Source organism: Rutilus rutilus, assembly GCF_951802725.1.
Source record: "Rutilus rutilus genome assembly, chromosome: 5".
NCBI classification, from domain to species: Eukaryota; Metazoa; Chordata; class Actinopteri; order Cypriniformes; family Leuciscidae; genus Rutilus; species Rutilus rutilus.
In genome coordinates, this window is record NC_140213.1 from 820,877 (window position 1) to 837,273 (window position 16,397).

The 16,397-nt window shown below is 42.4% G+C and overlaps 2 protein-coding genes across 6 annotated transcripts in view; one reads left to right on the forward strand and one right to left on the reverse strand.

Annotated features, from left to right (window-relative positions):
• pik3c2g (phosphatidylinositol-4-phosphate 3-kinase catalytic subunit type 2 gamma) overlaps positions 1 to 3,218 on the forward strand; it is a 57,792-nt gene extending 54,574 nt beyond the window's left edge. For both annotated transcript variants that reach the window (XM_084409114.1, XM_084409115.1), the window contains 5 exons: positions 1,002 to 1,098; positions 1,540 to 1,594; positions 1,976 to 2,067; positions 2,477 to 2,602; positions 2,698 to 3,218. In XM_084409114.1, coding sequence (XP_084265240.1) covers positions 1,002 to 1,098; positions 1,540 to 1,594; positions 1,976 to 2,067; positions 2,477 to 2,602; positions 2,698 to 2,850 — 523 coding nt within the window. In that variant the 3' untranslated portion in view covers positions 2,851 to 3,218. The remainder of the gene's footprint in view (positions 1 to 1,001; positions 1,099 to 1,539; positions 1,595 to 1,975; positions 2,068 to 2,476; positions 2,603 to 2,697) is intronic.
• Positions 3,219 to 8,325: 5,107 nt separating this feature from the next.
• Positions 8,326 to 16,397, reverse strand: part of st7 (suppression of tumorigenicity 7) — a 45,221-nt gene continuing 37,149 nt past the window's right edge. For 2 of the 4 annotated variants that reach the window (XM_084409129.1, XM_084409130.1), the window contains 4 exons: positions 14,655 to 14,805; positions 13,366 to 13,458; positions 9,425 to 9,564; positions 8,326 to 8,620 (listed from right to left, as the gene is read on the reverse strand). In XM_084409129.1, coding sequence (XP_084265255.1) covers positions 8,525 to 8,620; positions 9,425 to 9,564; positions 13,366 to 13,458; positions 14,655 to 14,805 — 480 coding nt within the window. In that variant the 3' untranslated portion in view covers positions 8,326 to 8,524. Of the gene's footprint in view, positions 8,621 to 9,424; positions 9,568 to 13,365; positions 13,459 to 14,654; positions 14,806 to 16,397 lie in introns of all 4 variants that reach the window. The other 2 variants (XM_084409127.1, XM_084409128.1) reach the window with 1 other exon arrangement.

Genomic DNA, 16,397 nt, shown 5'->3' on the forward strand with positions numbered 1-16,397 from the left:
GTGAGTTCAGTGAGTGAGTGAGTGTGAGTGAGTGAGTTCAGTGAGTGAGTGAGTGAGTGAGAGTAGTGAGTGTAAGTGCAGTGAAGTGAGTGAGTGAGTGAGTGAGTGAGTGAGTGAGTGAGTGAGTGGGTGAGTGAGTTCAGTGAGTGTGAGTGAGAGTGAGTGAGTGTGAGTGAGTGAGTTCAGTGAGTGAGTGAGTGAGTGAGTGAGTGAGTGAGAGTAGTGAGTGTAAGTGCAGTGAAGTGAGTGAGTGAGTTCAATGAGTTCAGTGAGTGAGTGAGTGAGTGTGTGAGTTCAGTGGGTGAGTGAGTTCAGTGGGTGAGTGAGTGTGAGTTTCAGTGAGTGAGTGAGTGTGAGTGAGTTCTGTGAGTGAGTGAGTGAGTGAGTGAGTATGTGAGTTCAGTGGGTGAGTGAGTTCAGTGGGTGAGTGAGTTCAGTGAGTGTGAGTTTCAGTGAGTGAGTGAGTGAGTGAGTGAGTGAGTGAGTGAGTGAGTGAGTGAGTGAGTGAGTGAGTGAGTGAGAGTAGTGAGTGTAAGTGCAGTGAAGTGAGTGAGTGAGTTCAATGAGTTCAATGAGTGAGTGAGTGAGTGAGTGAGAGTGAGTGAGTGAGTGTAGTGAGTGTGAGTTCAGTGGGTGAGTGAGTTCAGTGAGTGTGAGTGAGAGTGAGTGAGTGTGAGTGAGTGAGTTCAGTGAGAGTGAGTGTGAGTGAGTGAGTGAGTGAGAGTAGTGAGTGTAAGTGCAGTGAAGTGAGTGAGTGAGTTCAATGAGTTCAGTGAGAGTGAGTGTGAGTGAATGAGTGAGTTCAATGAGTTCAGTGAGAGTGAGTGTGAGTGAGTGAGTTCAGTGAGAGAGTGCAGTAAGTGGAGTGAGTGAGTCAGTCAGTCAGTGCTGTTCTTCCACAGCTGGCCTGATGAGGAAAGTGTGTGTATGAGTGAGTGATTGTGTGAGTGTGTGTGAGTGAGAGCCACACTGATCCTGATCCGCTGTTCTCCTGCTTCCAGGTTCCCCAGCTGGTTCCACATGTCCTTCACGGCGAGCAGGAGGATGGTTCTGCTGAACCGGTACCTGAAGGAGCTGTTCTCCGGGCCCTGCAGAGGAGTAAGCATGACTGAGCAGCTTCCCAGAGTTCACTGCACTATCACTGATGTTTCCCAGAGTTCACTGCACCATCGCTGATGTTTCCCAGATTTCACTGTACCATCACTGATGTTTCCCAGAGTTCACTGCACCATCACTGATGTTTCCCAGAGTTCACAGCACTATCACTGATGTTTCCCAGAGTTCACTACACCATCGCTGATGTTTCCCAGAGTTCACTGCACTATCGCTGATGTTTCCCAGAGTTCACTGCACTATCGCTGATGTTTCCCAGAGTTCACTACACCATCGCTGATGTTTCCCAGAGTTCACTGCACTATCGCTGATGTTTCCCAGAGTTCACTGCACTATCGCTGATGTTTCCCAGAGTTCACTGCACTATTGCTGATGTTTTCCAGATTTCACTGCACTATTGCTGATGTTTCACTGTGTTTATGACAGAACGAGTACGTCTGCAGTCTGTTCCTGGACGGACCGAACGCCGCCGGCAAATCAGGTGACTTTCCATCGGTGATGTTTACATATCGGTGACGTTTAAAACTTTGGAGCTGCCGTGTAAATGTCAGGAATCGCATGAAGAGGATGCTAAATCAGAGCTATAATAGTCACAGCGCTGTCTCTCAGTCACAATGAAACGCTGCTCTTCCTTTCAGTTTCATGATCTCAGTTATCACACACATCTGTTGTCGCCTGGCTTTGACTTGTTTAGGGATTCATTCATGTATTTTATTCCCAAACCAGCGATATTTTGAAGGTTTAAATGGATTGGAATTTCCAAGCGCTTTTATATTTTAACATGAGTTATTTCTTCTGTTTAAAACACTGCAATATTCCTGCAGTTCTGCATCAGTTAGTTTCCGTTTTCTGTTTGTTTCAGAACCAGATGCTCATCTCCGGCCACAGATTCAGCTCTACCTGTCTTATAAAGACTTTAAACTATCTGTCATGATAAAGCACTTGAAAAATATTGTGAGTCATTTTTCAACCCTTCTTGATTTGAAAATCATTATTTGACATGACGAGTTTAATGTGTTCACTTAAATAACTCACTCACACTGCCGACCAAAAGTTCGAAAGAATTATGATTTGAAAGAGTCTTTTCTGCTCACCTAGGCTGCATTTATTTGATTAATAATATTTCACAACATTGCTGTTTTTATTGTATTTTTAGTTTACATTAGACGAACATCCAACTAAAACACTCCATGAACGATGTATAAATAATGTTTTTGTGCTAATGTTCTGAGATCAATATTGAAGACCAGATGATATTACTGTTACTGGAAGAGAGTTTTTTTCATAACGTTGCGAGAACATTTGCTGGCTGGTGTGTTTTTAAGCAGATGTGTGTGTGTGTGTGTGTGTGTGTCTGTCTCAGAGGTTGTCTAACGGTTCGTGTCCAGATGCGTATGTGGTCACGCGACTGAGACCCGATCCACACGACCAGAGCAAGAGGAAGACTAAAGCGGTCCGCAGCAACGACAATCCCACATTCAATGAACTGGTGAGAGAAAACCCCTTCACTTGTACCTGGTGTTTGTGAAGCGCTTGCTTTCAACAGCAGTGGATCTGAGCGTGAGATCTGCTGTTTTCTCTCAGATCGAGTACAGGAATGTGCTGAAGCTCCACGGCCGTGTGCTGGAGGTCACGGTGAAGAGCAGAAAGGCTTTCGTTGCTGCCACAAACGTGGTTCTGGGAGAGAGAGTTCTGGACCAGGAGAAGTGGTTTCCTCTGGGCTTCTCTGCGGTTTAAAGACCAGCTTTACTCCAGCGCTCACTGAGCATGAAGCTTAAAGTTTCACAGAACCATCAGCTGTTTATATGATCTCTACGATTCTGGTAGAGATCATATAATATGAAGGAGAGATGGCGATCAGTATTAATAAAACTCATCGGATGGAGTTTCTTGCCACTGTCTCCCTGGTCTCGCTGCTCATAAAGACACGTTAAAGCTGTACTTTAAACTAGTGTAGAACGAATTCACTGTATTCTAGAGCTGCTTTGTCGTACTTGAAGTTGTATTATAAACCACTGATTCTTCACACACTGATTTTACTGTAAAGCTGTTTTGAAGGAATTTGTATTGTATGAAGTGCTAAATTAATAAAAGTAAAACTTGATAAATATATATGGCAATTAAGAACTCTTTAGTCATAAAGAATGTTGAGCAGTTTCTGAACACAGTGTAACAGCAAGAGCTGGTTTTCCAGAACTCAACAGTGTCGGCCCAGATCCGGCCCAGATCTGGTACATGTGGAATACTGGAAAAGCCAACAAAATAAGCCAACTTTTCACATAACAGATGTTTACTTGCAGTGCACAAGACACAATAACTGCTGAATTATGACCCCATTCATAAGTTCAGAATAAGGTTGTATTTGAGATGCGTCTGTATTTGCCAGTTCACAAGGATCAAGTTATGATTTCTTGATGTTTTATAACCGCTGCACAACGTTTTTCAAGACGAGACCTAGAGATAAAGAGGAGTTAATAATATCAAGAAGACCATGGGCCTCATTTATAGAGTGTTGGTCTTATAGTGTGTGTACACTAAAATCCACGCAAACATCATATTAAAACGGTCTTTGACGTGGAAAGTGCTTATAGCGTCACGTCCGGGTCTGAGCAGAATTACTGGATTTTCCTTGTGGCAGAAAGTTGGAGAACTGCAGGTATTGGGAAATCTAGGCACTTCTTGCCGCTCGCCATCTTTAAAGTAAAGGATTTGGACGTTGACTGGTGGTCTTTAACATGTTAATTTACATTAATTATGCGAAGTTTAAAAGCGGAGATCGGAAACCATTCAGCTGCGCACAATTTCAAGTTCATTTGTGAATTGCGATTCATAACTTTCACTTCTGGAAGAGAGGCGTGTGCACGTTACATTAGTTCTCTAAATCACCTACGCACATCTGAAAATGATTGTAATATCAAATGTAGGACGGTTTCTAATGCAACATTTTCTAAATGAGACCCCTTGTATAATACACTGAATGTTGAACAAAAACTAATTAATAAAGTTTGTGATACTCGAGTTAATATAAAAAAACGGAAGTATCCTAGTCAGCTTGTTTCCCATATGGTGTTTTGTGGATGATACGGATTCATGAATTCTCTAAACTGTCTATTTTGGAAACATTAAACACCTGATTTGACAATCTCACCTGTAACTGCAGGAATCACTGAAAACGAATCGTTCCTTCATGATGATTCGCTTTCCAGAACCTTCACTGTCTCTGTTCTCCGACGAGAAACCTGTTTCATAAGCACCTGAAACAAGGACTTCACACACACAAAATCTGCTTTTTCCTGTGCAGTTTCACCTCTGTATGAAAGCTTGGTTCTGCCACAGAATAAAAGGTAATTGCGGCTTATCCCGAGTTTGTGTGCGCACGTGAAGTCGTGTTGTCATCGATTCATCAATACCAATCATTCATTTGGCATCAGAATAAACGACTGAGTGTGAAGTGCTGAATGTGTCTGACATGCTTATCTTCATCCTCCTCACTCCATGCTTATCTTCATCATCCTCACTCCATGCTTATCTTACTCATCCTCACTCCATGCTTATCTTACTCATCCTCACTGCATGCTTATCTTCATCATCCTCACTCCATGCTTATCTTCATCATCCTCACTGCATGCTTATCTTCCTCATCCTCACTCCATGCTTATCTTCCTCATCCTCACTCCATGCTTATCTTCATCATCCTCACTGCATGCTTATCTTCCTCATCCTCACTGCATGCTTATCTTCATCCTCCTCACTCCATGCTTATCTTCATCATCCTCACTGCATGCTTATCTTCCTCATCCTCACTCCATGCTTATCTTCCTCATCCTCACTCCATGCTTATCTTCATCATCCTCACTGCATGCTTATCTTCCTCATCCTCACTGCATGCTTATCTTCCTCATCCTCACTCCATGCTTATCTTCCTCATCCTCACTGCATGCTTATCTTCCTCATCCTCACTCCATGCTTATCTTCCTCATCCTCACTCCATGCTTATCTTCCTCATCCTCACTGCATGCTTATCTTCCTCATCCTCACTCCATGCTTATCTTCCTCATCCTCACTGCATGCTTATCTTCCTCATCCTCACTCCATGCTTATCTTCATCCTCCTCACTCCATGCTTATCTTCCTCATCTTCACTGCATGCTAATCGTCATCCTCTTCACTCCATGCTTATCTTCATCCTCCTCACTCCATGCTTATCTTCATCCTCCTCACTCCATGCTTATCTTCATCCTCCTCACTCCATGCTTATCTTCATCCTCCTCACTGCATGCTTATCTTCATCCTCTTCACTCCATGCTTATCTTCATCCTCCTCACTCCATGCTTATCTTCATCCTCTTCACTCCATGCTTATCTTCATCCTCTTCACTGCATGCTTATCATCCTCATCTTCACTGCATGCTTATCTTCATCCTCCTCACTCCATGCTTATCTTCATCATCCTCACTGCATGCTTATCTTCCTCATCCTCACTCCATGCTTATCTTCCTCATCCTCACTCCATGCTTATCTTCCTCATCCTCACTCCATGCTTATCTTCATCATCCTCACTGCATGCTTATCTTCCTCATCCTCACTGCATGCTTATCTTCCTCATCCTCACTCCATGCTTATCTTCCTCATCCTCACTCCATGCTTATCTTCCTCATCCTCACTGCATGCTTATCTTCCTCATCCTCACTCCATGCTTATCTTCCTCATCCTCACTGCATGCTTATCTTCCTCATCCTCACTCCATGCTTATCTTCATCCTCCTCACTCCATGCTTATCTTCCTCATCTTCACTGCATGCTAATCGTCATCCTCTTCACTCCATGCTTATCTTCATCCTCCTCACTCCATGCTTATCTTCATCCTCCTCACTCCATGTTTATCTTCATCCTCCTCACTCCATGCTTATCTTCATCATCCTCACTGCATGCTTATCTTCATCCTCTTCACTCCATGCTTATCTTCATCCTCTTCACTCCATGCTTATCTTCCTCATCTTCACTGCATGCTAATCGTCATCCTCTTCACTCCATGCTTATCTTCATCCTCCTCACTCCATGCTTATCTTCATCCTCCTCACTCCATGCTTATCTTCATCCTCCTCACTCCATGCTTATCTTCATCATCCTCACTGCATGCTTATCTTCCTCATCCTCACTCCATGCTTATCTTCATCCTCCTCACTCCATGCTTATCTTCCTCATCTTCACTGCATGCTAATCGTCATCCTCTTCACTCCATGCTTATCTTCATCCTCCTCACTCCATGCTTATCTTCATCCTCCTCACTCCATGCTTATCTTCATCCTCCTCACTCCATGCTTATCTTCATCCTCCTCACTCCATGCTTATCTTCCTCATCCTCACTGCATGCTTATCTTCCTCATCCTCACTCCATGCTTATCTTCATCCTCCTCACTCCATGCTTATCTTCCTCATCTTCACTGCATGCTAATCGTCATCCTCTTCACTCCATGCTTATCTTCATCCTCCTCACTCCATGCTTATCTTCATCCTCCTCACTCCATGCTTATCTTCATCCTCCTCACTCCATGCTTATCTTCATCATCCTCACTCCATGCTTATCTTCCTCATCTTCACTGCATGCTTATCACTGCATGCTTATCTTCCTCATGCTTATCTTCCTCATCCTCACTGGAGGAGTTTTATATCGTTTCTTGTTTTATTCTGGCAGTGAGGTTTCCCGAGCCTGATTACATCTGTGAGAAGAGCTGATGAAGAGGAAAAGAGCGTAAGAAAGAGGCTGAGACATCAGACTGTGAGAGAAGAGGAGTGAGGATCTGCTAGCTGCTGTGTTGAGGACTGGTTACTGCTGATCAACACCTCATCAAAACACACAATTCATCAAAGTTACGAGCAGTTGGAGGAATAATGAGAGCAGGAGACCGTCAAGCTTCTGCCCTTCAACAGTAGATCAGGTTCCTCAGATCCCCTGTCCTGTAGTTCAGCTCAAACATGATCACACTCACTCACCTGACGTTATCTAGTAACTCTGAAGCCCTTGACTAGCTTGTTCAGTGTGTTAGATTAGGGTTAGGACTAAACTCGGCAGGGCAGTGGGTTTGAGGAACTGCTGTAGACCGACTCTACTGGAGACTTGAAGTTGAGAGATCCAGAAAGTTGTGTTCTGAACATTTCAGCGACAGACAGCAAACAGAATCCATTTATCATTAGCAATGTTTCCATCCAAAGTTCTCAATTTAACTGGAATATGGCATAAAACATATGTGAATAAAGCAGTTTCCATCATATGTGTTCAAGAATACAAAATCCTGGGAAACCGGCCTAAAATATCAGTAATGCAATCGTGCTCTTTTTCCCTCCATCATAAACGAGTGTGTCTCGAGCGTCAGGCGAAACACAGTAAACGCTGTCATGTTCTCTAGCGTTCGGATGCTGGTGTTCGGGAGCACACTCGTGCGAGACGCTTCTGGAGGGAATTATACCAAACCGTTCTGATCACACACTGTGACGCCGTTGGTCCACTGGTTACTCCAGTTATCCAATCACAGCTGACGCTGAGGCACATCGAGGGATTTATTCTGTAAATGTGTTTCCATCGTAGTTTATGTGCAAGTCTCCTAATCAGATACAAAATAGTTCACCTCAATTGAGTTATTATGTGCATCTTGGTGTTCCATCCAGTGTTTTTCAGCAATATTCCAAAATTCAGACTTTTTCTTTTAAAAGTGAGACATGAAAACATCTTTCAGGCCACATTTTGATCCAAACAGATATTCAAAATGTTAAACCAATGTTTGATTGCACTGAGAACGTCACAACAAATATATACTGTAAAAGCGATCACAGGCAATGTGACACTGTTTTACTGTACAGTGTGTCTGTCTTTATAAAGAGTGAATATTTAATATGCGTTACCCGTCGTCAGATGATCAATATCAGACAATTCCTCCTCTAGTGTTAGCGCATCGAATAGTACAATATAACATCAAATAAACAATCATGAACTCAAGCCAAGGACAGAACTCTACATTAGTCTGATGCGACTGAATCTAAAACAAAAATGCCATGTATTCACATCAGCACTGAACTGCATTGTGGGAGTTATTTCCATCCATCAATATTCAGCTCTTTTCAGACAAACCTGAGAACAGTCGCAGTGAAGAGAAGAGGAGAATTCTCTCTTACAAACTTCAAAAATGGAGACGTCTGTTTGCAGCAGTACAGAAATTGTTTTATTTTTTTATTTTTTTTATACGGATGGCCTTTAAAAGTTTTAGACAGAAAAGTTTTACATGAGATTAAGGGGGAAATTAATTCCTTTCTCCTTGATGTTGTTTGAGTCTCTCCTGTTTTCTGTCTATCGGGCACTTCTGAAGAATTGGCACCTCAGTCAACATGAGTTGTGTGTGTGTGTGTGTGTGTGTGTGTATCAGATCCGTGTGAGCTGGTGCCACAGACTCGAGGGAAGAATACTCTCCACCTTCTCCATGATGAAGTTCAGCGGGGCGAACAGCGTGCTCAGAAACTGAGGGAGAAACGGACAGAAACCAGTCAAACTGCTCTCGAAATCACAGCATTCAGTCAATATGAGGAAAACATTGAGAAAACACAGAGCACTTCAGCTTCAGGTGATCCGACTGGACTGGGGCCGATACTGATATCTGGTTATTCTGCCAATAGTCGCACTATAATATTACAGGTTAAAATAAACAACAGAGCCCAGACTATTATATTCAACTATTTATTTTCATATAATAATGACACTCGAGTCGTATACAAACATTTCAATTGCACATAAAGGTAGTTTTCATAAAACTCTTCATGACAAGACGACGACTGGGACTCAACCGCTCGATTCATGTGGATTTATTTGATCATCTCTTTATGAACGTTATGAAGCGTCAGAGTTTTGGATGAAGAGACTTTCAATGAATTCATTCAAAATATCAGTAACGCTTTGCTTTAAAGCCTTTATTTGTATAATGCATAAAGTATTTTTAATGCATTTATTATGTATTAATTGTATGATCTAATCATGAATTATTCTTCTTCAGAAAGCCTAATGCATTAAAACACGCGACAAACAACCAATTTCATATGGAACAAGGAATCTGCAAATATTATAATGCATTTTAACTTTGGTTACCATTATTTATGAAAAGATATAATGCATTATAATGTACATTGTGCATGCCTTTATGATGCATTTAAGCAAAGTGTAGATGAACGAAACTCTTCTGTGTTTGACTGATGTGAGGGAGAGTAACTGATGACAGAATGATGAATGCTGGGTAAACTCTCTCTTTAATGGTGTGTGTGTGATACTCACGGCTTTAGCGAACACTCCCATGAGCTCCGGGAACTGATGCGTGAGCAGCGCTAGCATCGCTGTGAAGGAGCAGAGACCCGCCGTGAACAGGATGAAGAACGGCAGCTCTTTCTTGGGATACACTGACACCTCGTGGAACACTGCTTACACACACACACACACACACGCACAAACATACACACAAACACACGCGCACACACACACGCGCAGACACGCACACACTCAGGGTTAACTACTAATGCAACATCCGTCAATAATCACATGACTTAAAGGCACTGACGCACGTTCATCGCTCACACATGAAACACACCTGAGCCTGAACGACTGAAGCGAATGATTCAGTCACACAGCGGACGGGCTTATCTAACGCTTATCAAACGCTTATCTAACGCTTATCTAACGCTTATCAAACGCTTATCTAACGTTTATCTAACGCTTATCTAACGCTTATCAAACGCTTATCAAACGCTTATCTAACGCTTATCTAACGCTTATCAAACGCTTATCTAACGCTTATCTAACGCTTATCTAACGCTTATCAAACGCTTATCTAACGCTTATCAAACGCTTATCTAACGCTTATCTAACGTTTATCTAACGTTTATCTAACGCTTATCAAACGCTTATCAAACGCTTATCTAACGCTTATCTAACGCTTATCTAACGCTTATCAAACGCTTATCAAACGTTTATCTAACGTTTATCTAACGCTTATCTAACGCTTATCTAACGCTTATCAAACGCTTATCAAACGCTTATCTAACGCTTATCTAACGCTTATCAAACGCTTATCTAACGCTTATCAAACGCTTATCTAACGCTTATCTAACGCTTATCAAACGCTTATCAAACGCTTATCTAACGCTTATCTAACGCTTATCTAACGCTTATCTAGCGCTTATCTAGCGCTTATCAAACGCTTATCTAACGCTTATCTAGCGCTTATCTAACGCTTATCGAACGCTTATCTAGCGCTTATCTAACGCTTATCAAACGCTTATCTAACGCTTATCTAACGCTTATCAAACGCTTATCTAACGCTTATCTAACGCTTATCTAACGCTTATCTAACGCTTATCTAACGCTTATCTAACGCTTATCTAACGCTTATCAAACGCTTATCAAACGCTTATCTAACGCTTATCTAACGCTTATCAAACGCTTATCTAACGCTTATCAAACGCTTATCTAACGCTTATCAAACGCTTATCTAACGCTTATCTAACGCTTATCTAACGCTTATCTAACGTTTATCTAACGCTTATCAAACGCTTATCAAACGCTTATCTAACGCTTATCTAACGCTTATCTAACGCTTATCAAACGCTTATCTAACGCTTATCAAACGTTTATCTAACGTTTATCAAACGCTTATCTAACGCTTATCAAACGCTTATCAAACGCTTATCAAACGCTTATCTAACGCTTATCTAACGCTTATCTAACGCTTATCTAACGCTTATCAAACGCTTATCAAACGCTTATCTAACGCTTATCAAACGCTTATCAAACGCTTATCTAACGCTTATCTAACGCTTATCTAGCGCTTATCTAGCGCTTATCAAACGCTTATCTAACGCTTATCTAACGCTTATCTAGCGCTTATCGAACGCTTATCGAACGCTTATCTAGCGCTTATCTAACGCTTATCTAACGCTTATCTAACGCTTATCTAACGCTTATCAAACGCTTATCTAACGCTTATCTAACGCTTATCTAACGCTTATCTAACGTTTATCTAACGTTTATCTAACGTTTATCTAACGCTTATCAAACGCTTATCAAACGCTTATCTAACGCTTATCTAACGCTTATCTAACGCTTATCAAACGCTTATCTAACGCTTATCAAACGTTTATCAAACGCTTATCTAACGCTTATCTAACGCTTATCAAACGCTTATCAAACGCTTATCTAACGCTTATCTAACGCTTATCTAACGCTTATCAAACGCTTATCTAACGCTTATCAAACGCTTATCTAACGCTTATCTAACGCTTATCAAACGCTTATCAAACGCTTATCTAACGCTTATCTAACGCTTATCTAGCGCTTATCTAGCGCTTATCAAACGCTTATCTAACGCTTATCTAGCGCTTATCTAACGCTTATCGAACGCTTATCGAACGCTTATCTAGCGCTTATCTAACGCTTATCTAACGCTTATCTAACGCTTATCTAACGCTTATCAAACGCTTATCTAACGCTTATCTAACGCTTATCTAACGCTTATCTAACGCTTATCAAACGCTTATCTAACGCTTATCTAACGTTTATCTAACGTTTATCTAACGCTTATCAAACGCTTATCAAACGCTTATCTAACGCTTATCTAACGTTTATCTAACGTTTATCTAACGCTTATCAAACGCTTATCTAACGCTTATCTAACGCTTATCTAGCGCTTATCTAACGCTTATCTAGCGCTTATCTAACGCTTCTGTTCTTTAAGGTGTTTTGGAGATTGACAGCTGTTCGCTATAACAATAACAGCATACGCGTTTAACTAGTGTTCAGTTGATTAATGAAAACTTCAACGAAGAATGTTGACTGAAGGCCTTTTCCCCATGACTAAGATAAAGACGCCAACATTAACCAGTAACTCTGACTAGATCAACAGGATCCTGTGCTGAAATGAAGTGTTGTACAGTCTGTGTTGCTCCTGACTGAATCTGTCATCCAAACATGAGCTCGACTAGCCTGGGTGCCAGCCCGAACCCCGCCCACAATATTTTTTGGTCGGGAAGTTCGGTCTGGACTCGCTCCGTTGAGGAGCTATTATGCCCGAACAAAAATTGTTCGGACCAATCAAATTGTCAGGGCGGGCTTTATACGATGATGGACAGATAAGCAACGGTAACGTCATCATCCACGTCATCAACGAGCGCTTGGGTTGAATTCAAATGACTGCCGCTGAAGAATTGAGATTTCACGAGTTCACGCTTACAAATAAGTCAGATAGAATAAATGCATATTTGGCGTGCTGTCTGAGGAGAGGCTTCGGGCTCGGTATTCGGCCCGAACCCAAAGTACTCCCCCCGTATTCCTGGCTGTGGAAGAACAAGCCAAGAGTGAGTGCAGGGATGCTGAAAACTGTCATGTTAGGTGAGTTGACCGAGTGAATAAATATATGCTTTCTTCTCATGCTGATAGACGGTTGATTGGATTGATTATTTGAATGTGCTCCTCCTGAAATTTGTTTATAAAACATCATGTGTAGATTCCGCCATCGCGTCTGTTATAGAAGATATTGACAGCGCATTAATTTTAAAAGAGGAACAGAGAACCGCGATCGGAAACATGAATGAAAAACATACGTCACTTACTCCGTTGCTCTGATTGGTTGTAGGTCTATCCAATTGAGTGCAGAGGAATTTTTTTTCCTGGTTCGGTTGAAACACGCCCCATAATCAAAGCTCAATGGAGAAGTATCAGACTCACATTCTGACTAGAATTGAGTATGACGACGTCAGGCTAGAGCTCGACATCATTACTGGAGAATAAATGCACTCACGAACCTCTGTGAGACCATACAGTCTTTTTGCTGTTGTTTCAATAGAAAACATTAACTTAAGTTTTGGCTTTCGAGAGAAACTTTTTTATGGAAAGTTTGACCAGTTTTCATAATGTAGAGTGTGTTCATTTACATGATAATATTATGAGGAAACTAGATGAGTAAAATAAAGCATGTGTTTGACTCCACGTTCAAGAAAGACAATCATTCACAGTAATCATGATTACAATTGAGCAAAATCATTGAGATTATCAGTTGAACTATTGCACAGCACGACTAAATATGACCGCGTTTGTACTGACTAAAACTTGACCAATCAAAAAATATGACAACAGCTAAAAAGTCGATTTGAGCGTAAAGGATAAGCGTCTGTCAGAATGAGCGAGCGTCAGTGATCATGTGTATTACAGACAGGAGAAGCTCTTACTGGGCAGCAGTTCTCGGTCGGCCGTCTCTGTGCACACCGGATACGGGTAAAACAAGTGTCCTTTCTCCAGAGGATACGGGATCATCCTGAAAGCTGAAGCATCAGTCCATCAACATCTAATGCATCTCCAACACTTTCACCACAATCTTCACTTTCATTTCAACCCTTCAATGTGAGATACATATTCCTTTCTGTCACGGATGGAGTTTGTGTTCCTCTGGCCTGATCAGTCGGGCTTTAAAAGACACAAAGTCCCCCTGTAATCAATCATTTTATCCCTTTAAACTCATATCTGATCACCAAAATGACATATTTATGTTTTTTCCTTTAAAAAATAAATTCTTCATGCCTTAAAATATCTTGAATGTAACTGGACACCCTTGCCTCATTTAGTATGCGCGGTTCTATGAATATGCGAATGAGCCCCGCCTCCACTCACTCACTCAGCTTAGAGATCCACTGGTTGACGATCACACGTTGATCTGATTGGTTACAAGGTAGTTTGTGACGTCAGAAACACCAGCGATTTCAAAGCGTGTTTCTGAGACTGTCTTTGGTTCACTGCAGTTTTAAGGAGGAAATACTCAGCAATGGTGTCGACTTATGAACTTACACATGCTTTGTCTTAAAGCAGATTAAAAACACCACATAGACACATAGACAGCATTAAAAGCTGGATTTTCACCTCAGGGGGACTTTAATATTCAGTAATTTTGTTGATCTGACTGCACTCATGATTTTGGATCAGAATAAAACTTGATCTGAATAATGACTATCATCTTCTGTAGATCTGCTTTACAGCTGGTTTCTCTGAAATCTGACATGATATCAGCCAGAGGACATGATGCTCTGTCATAATGTTGAGTAAATCTGTAGTTACTGTGATGGAGTCTGTCTCTGATATGGTTCATGGTTCTGGACTGTGACTTCTTAAAGTCTCCATGAAATCAAAATGGACACTTCTTGTTTCTTCTATGCAATATTGCAGTGTTTATTGTAAATGATTTATCGGTGCACATCATCATAATTGTGTTCAATTCATGTTCCTGGTAATCTTGAATAACAGCAGCATCTCTTCTCTTCTCTGATGATGAGGGCGGGGCAACCACATGAGATCAGCCAATAGCAAACCACAACCATCCAACCATCCAATCAAGCCCCGCCCACATTTGTGAGTAGTGTGAGTGTGAGGAGAGTGAGTGGTGTGAGAGTGAGTAGTGTGAGAGTGAGTAGTGTGTGTGTGTGTGTGTGTGTGTGTGTGTGAGAGAGAGAGAGTGTGTGTCACTCACTTCCCTCCCAGGTGCAGTGCAGCAGGTTGAGCGCTCCCTCGACCCGCTTCCAGTGCTGCAGGTGGAAGAATGTGTATGCGATCGCCTCGCTGTCTCCGCGCTTCAGGATGTGCTCCGGTGGCAGGATCAGGCTCTTCATCTCTAAGAGGTACTGAGGAGACATGGGGTCAACACAGGTCTCACACACACACACACACACACACACACACACACACACACACACACACACACACACACACACACACACACACACACACACACACACACACACACACACACACACACACACACACACACACTACTCACTCTCACACTACTCACTCTCACACCACTCAGTCTCCTCACACTCACACTACTCACACTCACACTACTCACTCTCCTCACTACTCACTCTCACACTACTCACTCTCACACTACTCACTTACTCACACTACTCACTTACTCACACTACTCACTCTCACACTACTCACTCTCCTCACTACTCACTCTCACACTACTCACTCTCACACTACTCACTCTCACTCTCCTCACTACTCACTCTCACACTACTCACTCTCACTCTCCTCACTTTCACACTACTCACTCTCCTCTCCTCACTTTCACACTACTCACTCTCCTCACTCTCACTCTCCTCACTTTCACACTACTCACTCTCCTCACTACTCACTCTCACACTACTCACTCTCACTCTCCTCACTTTCACACTACTCACTCTCCTCACTCTCACTCTCCTCACTTTCACACTACTCACTCTCCTCTCCTCACTCTCACACTACTCACTCTCCTCACTTTCACACTACTCACTCTCCTCTCCTCACTCTCACACTACTCACTCTCACTCTCCTCACTTTCACACTACTCACTCTCCTCACTACTCACTCTCACACTACTCACTCTCACTCTCCTCACTTTCACACTACTCACTCTCACTCTCCTCACTCTCACTCTCCTCACTTTCACACTACTCACTCTCTCTCCTCACTCTCACACTACTCTCTCCTCTCCTCACTTTCACACTACTCACTCTCCTCACTTTCACACTACTCACTCTCACTCTCCTCACTTTCACACTACTCACTCTCCTCTCCTCACTTTCACACTACTCACTCTCACTCTCCTCACTTTCACACTACTCACTCTCCTCACTTTCACACTACTCACTCTCCTCTCCTCACTTTCACACTACTCACTCTCACTCTCCTCACTCTCACACTACTCACTCTCCTCTCTTTCACACTACTCACTCTCACTCTCCTCACTCTCACACTACTCACTCTCCTCTCCTCACTCTCACACTACTCACTCTCCTCACTCTCACACTACTCACTCTCCTCTCCTTCACACTACTCACTCTCCTCACTTTCACACTACTCACTCTCACTCTCCTCACTTTCACACTACTCACTCTCACTCTCCTCACTTTCACACTACTCACTCTCACTCTCCTCACTTTCACACTACTCACTCTCCTCTCCTCACTTTCACACTACTCACTCTCACTCTCCTCACTTTCACACTACTCACTCTCACTCTCCTCACTCTCACACTACTCACTCTCCTCTCCTCACTTTCACACTACTCACTCTCACTCTCCTCACTCTCACACTACTCACTCTCCTCTCCTCACTTTCACACTACTCACTCTCACTCTCCTCACTCTCACACTACTCACTCTCCTCTCCTCACTTTCACACTACTCACTCTCCTCACTTTCACACTACTCACTCTCACTCTCCTCACTTT